The 12,002-nt window shown below is 42.7% G+C and overlaps 1 protein-coding gene across 1 annotated transcript; it reads left to right on the top strand.

The window, feature by feature from the left end:
* Positions 1-3,598: 3,598 nt before the first annotated feature.
* On the top strand, positions 3,599-10,424 carry mlh1 (mutL homolog 1, colon cancer, nonpolyposis type 2 (E. coli)). The gene is made up of 19 exons (XM_034609306.1): positions 3,599-3,871; positions 4,095-4,185; positions 4,558-4,656; positions 4,755-4,828; positions 4,973-5,045; positions 5,135-5,226; positions 5,321-5,363; positions 5,547-5,635; positions 5,752-5,864; positions 5,964-6,057; positions 6,145-6,298; positions 7,130-7,470; positions 8,470-8,609; positions 8,773-8,881; positions 9,362-9,425; positions 9,508-9,672; positions 9,764-9,856; positions 9,946-10,056; positions 10,144-10,424. The coding sequence occupies exons 1-19, from the start codon at positions 3,765-3,767 to the stop codon at positions 10,297-10,299; spliced, it is 2,208 nt and encodes a 735-aa protein (XP_034465197.1). The 5' UTR covers positions 3,599-3,764; the 3' UTR covers positions 10,300-10,424.
* The last annotated feature ends 1,578 nt before the right edge of the window (positions 10,425-12,002 follow it).

Below are 12,002 nucleotides of genomic sequence, written 5' to 3'. Positions count from 1 at the left end.
TGTGTAACTCCCATGTGATTTGTATCAGGGCTTATTTTCTCTCTATTTCTGAATCCACTTTAGTTACATTTTGGCTTTCTGTTGTAAGTGCATGCATGTTCTGAAAATTTACCTCAGGTTCACCAACCAACCGAACGGACAACAAACGTCCCTACCTGCCTCCCTCCCTCCCTACCGACCTACTTACCCATCTTTTTGTGTATACCTGTGTGTGAACAATTGCATTAGCTTGCACACTTGTGTGTGCCTGTCATCGGAGGTATAGCAACAGGAGAGGCCATCCTTTGAAATCCTTGTAACCTGAGTTTCAGTGACACTAAGAGAACATGTGAGCACAGCAGTGGAAAAAGCAGAAATATACTTTGTGCCCTGAGAGGTACACAACCAGTTCTGACCCCACCCAGCCTTGAACCTGCCATTTAACAATGTACATGTACACAGACTAGAGGGAGAACAGCTCTCTGCAATGACCTCATGATTGCTACCTTAGAGTAAAAAATATTAAAAAAAAAAAAGAAAACCGACAACTTTGCATTTTGCTATAGGCCTACTGTCTGGCTTACATCAACTTTTTTTCTTGCATGACCAGTTTCCACCTCTATTGTATTGTATCCTGTTGTATATCCTGCAGCTGCAGCACATACTGGAATGTCCTGCATTGAGACAAGGACACACGTCCCATGCAGGACAAACATCATATCCCCTCAATACATCTTTGATGCAAAGACACAACAATTGTGGTTGTTTTTCCTCAGCCGATAAAGGAAGCACTGGAGCAAGAGTGAGAGCCAGGGAGAGAGAGCGTGACCAATGTATAACCAAGGATGACATAACCAAAATAACAAAAAATAGTACTCTGTACTCTGTCACTGCCCTCTTTCTGGTTGAACCCTGTGGTTCAGGTGAAAAAGGAGCCTGCCACATGTCTGTCAGTGCTAAGCTGGCTTCCTTTCATACTTCCAGTGACCTTTCAGGTTGTGCTGTTTGCTTTACTGCTGTGTGGTTAGCTCGTTCGTGGAATTGAAAAGGTGTTGGCAAAGATCAGCACTGCAAAGCTGCTGAGCTACTAAACCATGCCAGGTTAGCTCTAGTGCTGCCAGAGGGAGGATTCATATGTGATGTACATTAGGTATGTGTAGATTAGGGGTTATCTAGCCAAGATTCTCTGGGTCAGGAATGTGGCCAGATTTACCAGATCAAAAAGGATATAACCGGTCGGAGGAAGGATGTTACTGCATGAGAAGATGAGTTTGGTCCACCAAAGTTTCTATGTTGTTTATCTGCTGCATTTTTTAAATCTTTATTAGGCTCTAAGTGACTCTTAACGACAGACATGGAGCCTGAAAATGGACAGTGGCTTTTTAAGGGGCAACCAGGTTACAGGTTGCCCCTTTTCATATGAGACACATTTGCTGTGTATAAACAAGGACTGTGGAATAAAATAAAATAAAGTATTTGTGGTTTTCTCAAATACAAACAGGGTCGACATTCTTTGTTTCACTCTAACATCCAACGCACACATTGAATGGAAAACGTAGGCTTAATAAAGACAGGTAGATCTCATCTTTTTAATTTTTCACCAGCTTTCTTCAGGTTATTTGTTTTTCTTCATGCAGGCACTTGAGGATAGTGTGTTGTGTTATATCTATCATTTAGCCAGAACCAGGTTCAGGTGGGACTGCATAGAGATTGAGACTCTCTGCCTGGTCACAATATCCAAACAGCGCCACTCCCTGGACAGCCTAGTCATAGCATTTTATTCTGTTGAGGTCATCCTCGCCTGAGGCCAAAGTTTAGCAACCTAGCAACATAATTTTGGCAATGTTACTGTAACAGTCAGGGAGACTAAGTACAGCACAGGCTTTTCTAAGCCTTATAAAGTATCTCTGAGAACATTTCTATTTTTGAAGATTTGGGATTTGGGACCACCACTTTTACGCTGAAAAAAATCCCCACAAAAACAAAGACCATGTGAGGTATGCAGAGACGGCAAGAGTCTGACCAAGTATGTGCTCTTTTGAAGATCACAGTGAATCCCTTACAAGTCAATGTGCAGAGGACTGTACAATATCTTAACACTTTACTCACACATTTTCATGTTTTTCACAGTTTTATAAGTAAAATCATGGGCTGTAGTTATAATTTTAACTTGAATATACACTGCATAATACTCAGTGGAGACCTTTTCTGCAGTGGTTAAACCCTCTGGTTGGAGTAAAGTAAATTTTCATGCAATTGATTTCTTTTGAGTGTTGTACCAAAAGATCAATACACCTGCAGTTTGGACTTTTCATTGTGTCAATGATAAACACTGCTAATATGTCCATATTGAAAGAAACAGTAAAGCATGTGACCAAAGGTTCATTCTTTTTTCCCATTGTTTTACCTTTAAAAAATCCCGTACTGAAAATACTATCGTTTTACATAAAGGCTGAAGACTTTCCTGTTTGCCACCACCTTTTATTAAATCATATAATTATCAAATTCTTGCATTGCACTGTTACTTTCATTCTATTCATTTTTATTTCAATTATTTATTCTATTCTATATGAAAATATTTGTAATTAATTTTAAAAGCTTTTGTTTCGTATGGTTTTGTTTCTTTCATGATTTGTCATGATGCCTTTTATAATTTATGTAACACAGATTGAATTGCCTCGTTCTAGAAATGTGCTGTACAGTGAAACTTGTCTTGTGTTATATACATATGTATATAGTTACTCTACAGCAGGCGTAGTTGTAAGGAGAAGTAATGTTCTGCATTTCTTCTTACATCTGATCTTTGTGCAGACTAAACAAAAACACCTTCCCTAAGGGGGAAAATTACTTTATCTTATCCTTTTCTATTAATAATTAGCCACTGGTCTATTGTTATTACTTTGTGGATTAAAGGTTCAGTGTGTAGAATTTAGTGACATCTAGTGGTGAAGTACCATGTTGCAGCTGCATACCTCTATCCTCACCCTCCCCTGTTTAGTTTGTCCAGACTGGACTATTACAAAAAACATGGTGGCCTCCGTAGAGAGTAACTGCTCCCGATGTAAATATAAAGTATTTAAATATAAAGGGCCCATTCTAGGGTAAACAAAACAACAATTCATACAATTTAGATGAAACACTACATTTCTGCCAATAGATCCCTTTGACCTAAATCTTACACACTGGACCTTGAAATTTGATTTTTTTAAAACAGCAGTAAAATTACAGTATTGGTGATTGTTAACAAATTATGTTTATGTGTAAAAAATACCAATTTGTTTTTCAATCGTTAGGGGGCGCTGCAAAGTTTATCGAAGGCACAGAGCTGCAGAATATTTACCAGAGAAGAAGACTATCAGTTGGGGCCCCGCCCCCACGTAGTCTCCCCGCGCTGTCATCAAAGATCGTGTATGCTTAAGAAGACGAATCACTTTAAGAGTAAAGAGCGGCTCAGACAAAAGTGTCTTTTCGCCAACCACATTTGACATAAAACGTGATTTTAGCCTTTTTCTGATAAAATAAAACAATTAAACATTTAAATAAATACAAAGCGTTTAATGGTCAATTTTAGCGAATGACAGAAGTGATATCTTCCGCTGACATATTGAGGGAGAGTGAGCCCTCCTACACGTCCCGTCTCTGGTCCCATGCTTCCTCCGTGCAGCCTGAGTTGTGTGATGCTACACCATAACTCAGGTATACAGGTGTTTGCGTGTTTATCCGCGTGCTCTCAGTCGTTAGCGGCCGTGTATCTGCTCTGAGACTCGGCGAGCAGCACCGGGAACATGGCGGGAGTCATCCGGAGGCTCGACGAGACAGTGGTGAACAGGATCGCAGCAGGAGAAGTCATCCAGCGTCCTGCCAACGCTGTGAAAGAACTGATAGAAAACTGGTAACTCAGCCCCACGGTCACAGTTAGCTCATGGTAGCTACTCAACTGTTAACTAACCAGCAGTTGAACCATAAAAGTCACGATGTCAGACAGGAGACAACTTTGTTTACATCACGTGAAGCAGCTCGACAACACCAGTAACTTAGCAACAGTCCTGTGATCTGTTCTGTTAGATACAAGATGGCTGTATGATAACGACAGACTGCGCTTCTTTGTGTTACAGTTTAGATGCCAAGTCCAGCAGCATCCAGGTGACGGTGAAAGATGGAGGACTGAAGACGCTGCAGATTCAGGACAACGGCACAGGCATCAGGGTGGGTGACAGGGGCGTACACACACAGGCTGTGGTGCCCAGGAGGGGGGCAGCGGGGAAAGTCCCCCTCTCATCGGAGTGACTGTAGAAGTAACTGCAAAGATCCTTCAGTCTGTCAATTCACCATCGTACTGACAGAAACTTCACACAGGAGAAAACAATAAGTGGGATATCTTCTCTGCTCTCATCAGATCTAGTTCAGATCTGTGTGTGTGTGTGTGTGTGTGTGTGTGTGTGTGTGGATATATTTAATTAAATTATTACTTCCCCTGTCATTGTGGGGTCAGGGGACTAAAAATTGTTCTGAAGGGGGGCATGCCAGAAAAAGTTGAGAACCACTGATTTCTGATTGGTCTGTTTTTCACTGGTGCAGAAAGAAGATATGGAAATCGTCTGCGAGCGTTTCACCACCAGTAAGCTCCAGACTTTTGAGGACCTGTCAGCTATTGCTACTTATGGATTTAGAGGAGAGGTGAGCAGCGCTGCCAGCTTTGAGCCCTGCCCTGCTGCAGTATTACACTGTCGGATATTAAATGCTGACATACTCATACTCTTTGTTCTTCGATGCAGGCCCTTGCAAGTATAAGCCATGTTGCACATGTTACCATAACGACCAAAACAGCTGATGCCAAATGTGCACACAGGTACAATATCATTTGAAATCCTTCTTCCCCCATCTGCTCTATTGCCTCCTTATTGAGATTACATGCACGTGATAATAGATCAAAATTGAGCAGGAAGCTGATGCTCTTGTAATGGATCTATTCTCTTATTCTGGTTTCATGCAGAGCCAACTACAGTGATGGCAAAATGAAAGGTCCACTCAAACAATGTGCCGGAAACCAGGGAACACAGATTCTCGTGAGTTCATTGAACACATCGCCTCTGACACACGGAGGGTGGTGGATACTCGCAGACCTCTGACAGTTCTCTGCTCTCCCTGACCGCAGGTGGAGGACCTCTTCTATAATGTGTCCACCAGGAGGAAAGCTCTAAAGAGCCCCAGTGATGAGCACTCCAGGATCGTAGAGGTGATCAGCAGGTTGGGGCTATATTTCTTATGTCTCCGAATTCCTGTATCTTTGTATCTGGATTTCTCCCTAATCTGTATTCTATGTTCTGATGTTGATTTGAAGGTACGCCATACACAATTCAGGAAAAAGCTTTTGTGTCAAAAAGGTGAGATGTGCCTTTGGTTTCATTTGTTCGTGCACAAAGCTTTTTGGGGATATTTTAAGGAGGTGAACTGACTACAACTGGCTCTGCATCACCAGAAAAAACTTTTCTTTTTTCAATTTTCTTTAATTAAAGGACAATGTTATTAACAGTCAGATTTTTACCGCCCTTATTTTCGTTTTGTAGCATGGACAGACTGTGGCAGATGTGAGGACTCTTCCTAACGCATCCGTAGTGGATAATATTCGAGTCGTGTTTGGCAACGCAGTCAGCAGGTATTAACCAACCAACCACGAAAGACAAAAATAATCTGCTTTGATTTTCTCTGTAGCTTTGATCTTTCTTCATCTTTAACTTTAACGGCATGACTGGCTCTGTACCACGTCCCCAGGGAGCTCATTGAAGTTTGCTGTGAAGATCAGAAGCTCGCCTACAAGATGAAGGGCTACATCTCAAACGCAAACTACTCAATGAAGAAATGCATCCTGATCCTCTTCATCAACCGTACGTATTGAGGAGATGTTAGTGCATAAGTAACTCATCGGCGAAGATAAACCGCTTAGCGCTTTGTTAAAATGGAGATTGTAATCTGTGATGTCTCAGATCGTCTGGTGGAGTCGAGTGCGTTGAAGAAAGCGATCGAGGCCGCTTACACCGCTTATCTTCCCAAGAACGCACATCCTTTCCTTTACCTCAGGTAGCTAACTTTGCCTTTATTTTTTACAGACGATTCTATAGTTGTTAAATTCATTTTATATTGACCGGGGCTTTCTGATCACCGCAGCCTAGAGATCGCCCCACAGAATGTAGACGTCAACGTTCACCCCACCAAGCACGAGGTGCATTTCTTACATGAAGACAGCGTCATCGAGAGTGTTCAGAAGCACATCGAGAGCAAACTGCTGGGCACCAACTCCTCACGCACATATTTCACACAAGTATGACGTGACTCAATTACTATTTCTGTAAATATACTGGTACTTTCACTATGGGAATAAGTGACATCTCCATTTGTAGTATAGACAGACACCCTCTGTCAGGCTACGTTCATACTACTGCGTTTTCATTTGAAAAAACGGCATTTGAAAACTAAAAAAATCTCTGTCCACGTGAGCTATTTGACTCCGTATCGATTGTAATCCTCATCCATATCACACTTGAAAACGAATATCATGTGACCACTCATGTACACTGGGCATGTGAATTCTAGTGTGAACAGGAAGCATTCTGTTGTTAGTTGCATAAAGAGCTAAGCTACAAATGAGAAGCAGCAATAAGTATCGTTGTAAAATGCAGAATCTAGCTGCACAACAGCTGTTAGTAAAGAGAACAGAGTCAGAAACGCTTGTGATTTTCCATGTTGCGTTCTACTTTGGTAGCTGGCTGTTTCTTTCTGAAAGGGGGTCATGTGACAGGAGCCTGACGAATCAGAGAAGGCTACATCGTGACTGAAAATAACCAATCAGCAAGCTGTTGTGAGTGTCATCGTTTCCAAACATACCAGTTTATCCCAGTCCAGACAAAAAAATTTTTAAAACTTCAACAGGGTGAGCAGGATTTGAAATCTTCTGTTTTTGCGGTTCTATAACTCTGGAGTAGTGCGAACGCCAAACGTATCTGTAGCAGAGTTGGTACGTTTTCAAACAAAACGCAGTAATGTGGATGTAGCCTCAGTTTTACATTGTAGCTATTATTGGGTCTTCTCTCCTTTCACAATGAAAACTTGAGGTGGTAGTTTGTGTTATGACACATACTCTGTGTTTGTGCAGACGTTGCTGCCAGGCCTGTCGATCTCAGGTGGCACGGAGGTGAAGTCCTCTAGCGCCACAGCAGATTCTACTGAGCGAGTCTACGCGCATCAGATGGTGAGGACCGACTGTCGCGCTCAGAAACTGGACGCATTCCTCCGGCCGAAAGAGAAGCCATCCCCTGACCCAGAGGCAGCTGGTCCTAGCTGCAAAGAGGCCGCGAACAAAACCACCCAGCCTGACGGCGCAGAGTGGGATGGGACGGGAGATGCAGATATGCTGGAGGCCTTGGCTCAGCAGGAGGCAGAGGTGCCAAAAGGCGAAGAAGAAGAAAGCAGTGTCGGCAGTTTTGATGCTCAAAGGTGATTGAATCCTTTTAATAAGTGAACCACGCCAGAGCTTCAGTTGTTTGGTTAGGTGGGTATTCAGCAGAGGATTTAGAACACGCATCATCACGAACAATCAAGATGTGGTTTGTGCAAGTCAGATCAGGGCAGGTCATGGGTGACTGTTTAGTGTGAGGATCAGATTAAGAAAGCAGGAGGAAGAATACAAACATAAACATGTATCGTCCCTCGTGAATCATGTCTCCACCTCCTTGTCAATCAGTAACTGATCAGAGTGTGATAACCTGCGGCTCACCTTAAATGAAATGCCGTCCGGCAGTCTGTGTTGTTAACAGATTTGAGATGCATGATTGGGCTTTGATACATTTTTTAAGCCCCACCTATCATTCATCGCTATTTTTATTATTTTTAGAAATAAACTAGTCACTGTAATGAACCCAAAAAGCATGATCAGCCTACGGCAGCTCTGCGGAGCGTGTTTTATCTCAGTGTTTGGTTTACAGCAAATAGATTTACTCTGGTTCGGTTTCTCAATAATCCAGATTTCTGCAATAAAAGGTAAAATGAAACATAGAGACAAAGTAAAGAACCAGCAGGTGAAGAGAAGTCAAACATCCAGGAAGTTAAAACCCAGATCTTTTTCTCAGTAGTATGAATCAGGCTTAAAGAAGAGGATAATTCCTGGAGTTGTTTTCCTCAGATGGTAACAATAACAACTCGGAATAAACGCTGACGCTGCTTTATATCTGCTGGATGTGTTAATTCTCTGCTGAATGAGTCATTCCAACTTCATCACGGAATCCATCTGCCCCCATGTGGCCAGAAAAGTAATAGCAGTCTTATCTCTACCTAAGATAAACATAACTCTTTCTCATTAGTTGTGTGATATAATGTGGAAACATCCACACAGCCTGTGAAGTCATGAAGTGGGTCAAGTGTCTGTAAACATGCAGAGGTCCCACTGCAGGAGGTTGGTCGGCTGTGTGTGAGTGTGTTTGTGTTATTGTAACCTAGGAAGCGACCGAGGAAGGAGCAGCAGCTAGAAGAGGAAGAAGACGCGGACCTGACGGCTGCAGCCACGCCCAAGAGGCGAGCCATAAAACTGAACAGCATCAAAGAGCTGAGAGCCGAGATCACTGAGAACACACACAAAGGTAAACACAACATGTATCATTATATAATCCAAGTAAACAGCCCTCATACCCCCTTTGTCTGAGCAGTTTACACAACACAGTTGACAAAATAGATCAAACTTGTAGACAGTTGTTTTGTTCTCGTGTGTGTGTGTGTGTGTGTGTGTGCGTGTGCGTGCTGCAGGTCTTCAGGAAATGCTGCAGAGCCACTCGTTTGTGGGCTGCGTCAATCCGCAGTGGACTCTGATCCAACATCACACCAAACTGTACCTGCTCAACACGACCAAACTCAGGTCAGACTCTGCAAACACAAGGCTCATTTCTATGGGATAGATATCAGGCCATAATCCTTAACTGCAAAAAGGCGTTGAATGTCGGTATTTGAAAGCTTGAAATCGAATGAAAGAGTTGATTTGCAAGCTTGCAAATGTGTGGGTGTGTGTTTTCTCTGAAATGACAGACTACAATAAGAGTGCAGGTCTAAGTCCACGTGCACCAGTTTTCAGATCACCATTTACAAGGTTTCAAACCGGGAAAACCAACAAATGCACAGGATTGAAGCTGAAAATGTGTCGAAGAAACACTCTAAAAAGAGTGCTGCGGTTTTGAAGAAGGAAAACTTCAAAACATGCAAAGCTTCCAAACTTAGTTTCTATCAAACATTGCGTTTCAACCCTTTGCCAGTTTCCGAATACAGCATGATTGTTATCTAACACATTTCCAATGTTTGAACCTGCAGTTTTTTATGTCTAATTCATTCTGTTTGGTCACAGTCAGGAGCTTTTCTACCAAATACTGATCTACGACTTTGGGAACTATGGCGTACTAAGACTATCTGTGAGTAAAGTCTGGACTGGGATGGTTGGAAAGATATTGTGCAGATGCAGCATATTTTTAATGACGTATTCTGTGCACTCAGACTCCGGCTCCGCTCTATGACCTGGCCATGTTGGCTCTGGACAGTGAGGACAGCGGCTGGACTGAAGAGGACGGACCTAAAGAAGGCCTGGCTCAGTACATCGTGGACTTCCTGAAGAAGAATGCAGAGATGCTGCAGGATTACTTCTCCATGGAGATAGACCAGGTCAGGTTCCAGGTTCATTTCTGCAATGACCATGACATGCTGCTTCTTCCAGATAGGCCATGCTTGTAACTATGAGTTTCATGAACTGTAGGAAGGGAACCTACGAGGGCTTCCTCTTCTGCTTGATAAGTACACTCCTGTCATGGAAGGTCTCCCCATGTTCATCCTGCGCCTGGCCACTGAGGTGAAGCCTTGTTCTGTCTCTCCAAACTTAGGACCAGATTGTGGACACCCACTGTATCTGACGTGTTCTGTCTCTGTGCTGTTTTACAGGTGAACTGGGACAATGAGAAGGATTGCTTCAGAGACTTCAGTAAAGAGTGCAGCATGTTCTACTCCATCAGGAAACAGTACATCCTGGAGCCCGAGCCCGGAGAGGAGCAGGTGAACACTTAGAACTTGTTCTGCTGTTGAGTACATGATACATTCATGACATGAAAAGACAAATGCGATGTGCACTGTTTGTTTCAGGATGATGAGGCCAACTCGTGGCGTTGGAAAGTGGAACACATCATCTTTAAAGCTTTTCGAACCCTCTTCAGTCCGCCCAAGAAGTTCAGCGAGGACGGCACGGTGCTGCAGATCGCCAACTTACCTGATCTCTACAAAGTGTTTGAGAGGTGCTGAATCTGATGATCACATCTGACTGGGAAAAAACAAACCCTTCACGCTGCTCTTTTAATACTTGATGTAACATTTGTGCTGTAAATAAAAACTATGAAACAAAACTTCAGATTTTCTTCTCAAAGTGAAGTAGAAATACCGCACTGCAGTTGTATGCCTCCGCCAGCCACTGCCGTTTCTGGGTACATATTTTACTTACTTATTTTCCAGGTAACTGTAACCATTACATTTAACAGAAACATAATCACTTCATCTTTGAGTCCAAGTGACAGCTGATCAAAAGTTGAAGAAATTCCCTCAAGCAGTCGAAATATATTCAAGAGGCCAAAAATGAAACAGCCACCCTGACCTTTGACCACTGAAATCAAATCAATTTATCAGTGTGTCCAAGTGAATTGTGCCAGATGTAATGAAATTCCTTACAGGCAGTCCTGATATGTCACATTCACAGTAACATGAGGCCACTGTTACCTTGACCTTTGACCTCCAGGCACCAAAATCTGTTCAGCTTTGAGTCCAAGTGAAAGTTGATGACATTCCCTCCAGCTGATCTAAAGATATTATGTTCAATAAAAACGTGAGGCCACCGTGACCTTTGACCTTTGGTTAGGCAGGATTAAATTCAAGCTCAAGTGAATGGTGAAAAGGAGAAGAATTCCCTTAAAAAAAAAAGGCTTTGTGACATCACCGTGACCTCTGACGACCAAAATCGAATCAGTTCATCCTGAAGTCCTACTGAATATTTGTACCAGATTTGAGGAAATTCCCTAAAGGCAAGATATCGCGTTCATGGGAATGGGACGGACGTGGAACCCGAAAACATAATGCGTCCAACCACTGGCTGTCTCCGGCACAGAGGCATAGAAACCATCTGCCATGATGCATAAAGGCTCCACTCGGTCACAGGAAATCCTCGCTCTGAATGGCCTATTTAAAAGTGCAGCGCCTTCACATGGTTTTCTGAAAGAGCGGGTTGGGACACGCTGCCAGGAAAAACAGAATTGCGTCATGATGCCCAAAATGTGGCAGAACACCAGCTCCACTTTTATTACTTTGACAATTTCCCCAGGAACTGTGAGGCGTGTGCAGCGTGGAGGGATCAGAGCTCAGCGTGAAGCGAAGTAAAACCTTCACTTGGAAATACCTTGTGGACAATTACAAGTTCGTAACGTCAGTATGGAAACTGAAGGAAGCGAAGGAAAAACCGTTCAACCATTACTGCTGTAGCATAAATGTTCCAATCTCTGCCTCAGCCACAGAAGAACTCATCTGGATACCAACGAGTTAGGAAGAAAAGAGAAAATGATCTCCTCTTCTATGTCAGTTATGTCTACTCCCATATTTAAATATACTGCATGTATATCCGCAAAGTACGAAGGCTACAACTGAACAACACTCACCTTATGTTTTGACAATGCACATACATACATTTAGTTTTTTGACTCTGACGACTTTGAGTTCAAGTGACATCGCATTCAAATTTGAAGGAATTCCCAAAAGACGGACTTATGAAATCATGTTCAAGGACAAACATGTAAATTGTCAGGTCACAGTGACCTGGACCTCCAAATTTTGATCAGATCATCCTCGAGTCTAAGTGAATGTTTGTGTCAGATGTGATGAAATTACCTATGGGGGGGGGTTCCTGATATGTCCCGTTCAAAAAAATATGGCAGTCACAGTGACTTTAACTTCTTATCAGTTCA

The sequence above is a fragment of the Hippoglossus hippoglossus genome, chromosome 15 (genome assembly GCF_009819705.1).
Source record: "Hippoglossus hippoglossus isolate fHipHip1 chromosome 15, fHipHip1.pri, whole genome shotgun sequence".
Lineage (NCBI taxonomy): Eukaryota > Metazoa > Chordata > Actinopteri > Pleuronectiformes > Pleuronectidae > Hippoglossus > Hippoglossus hippoglossus.
This window is presented reverse-complemented; position numbering and strand designations above follow the sequence as displayed.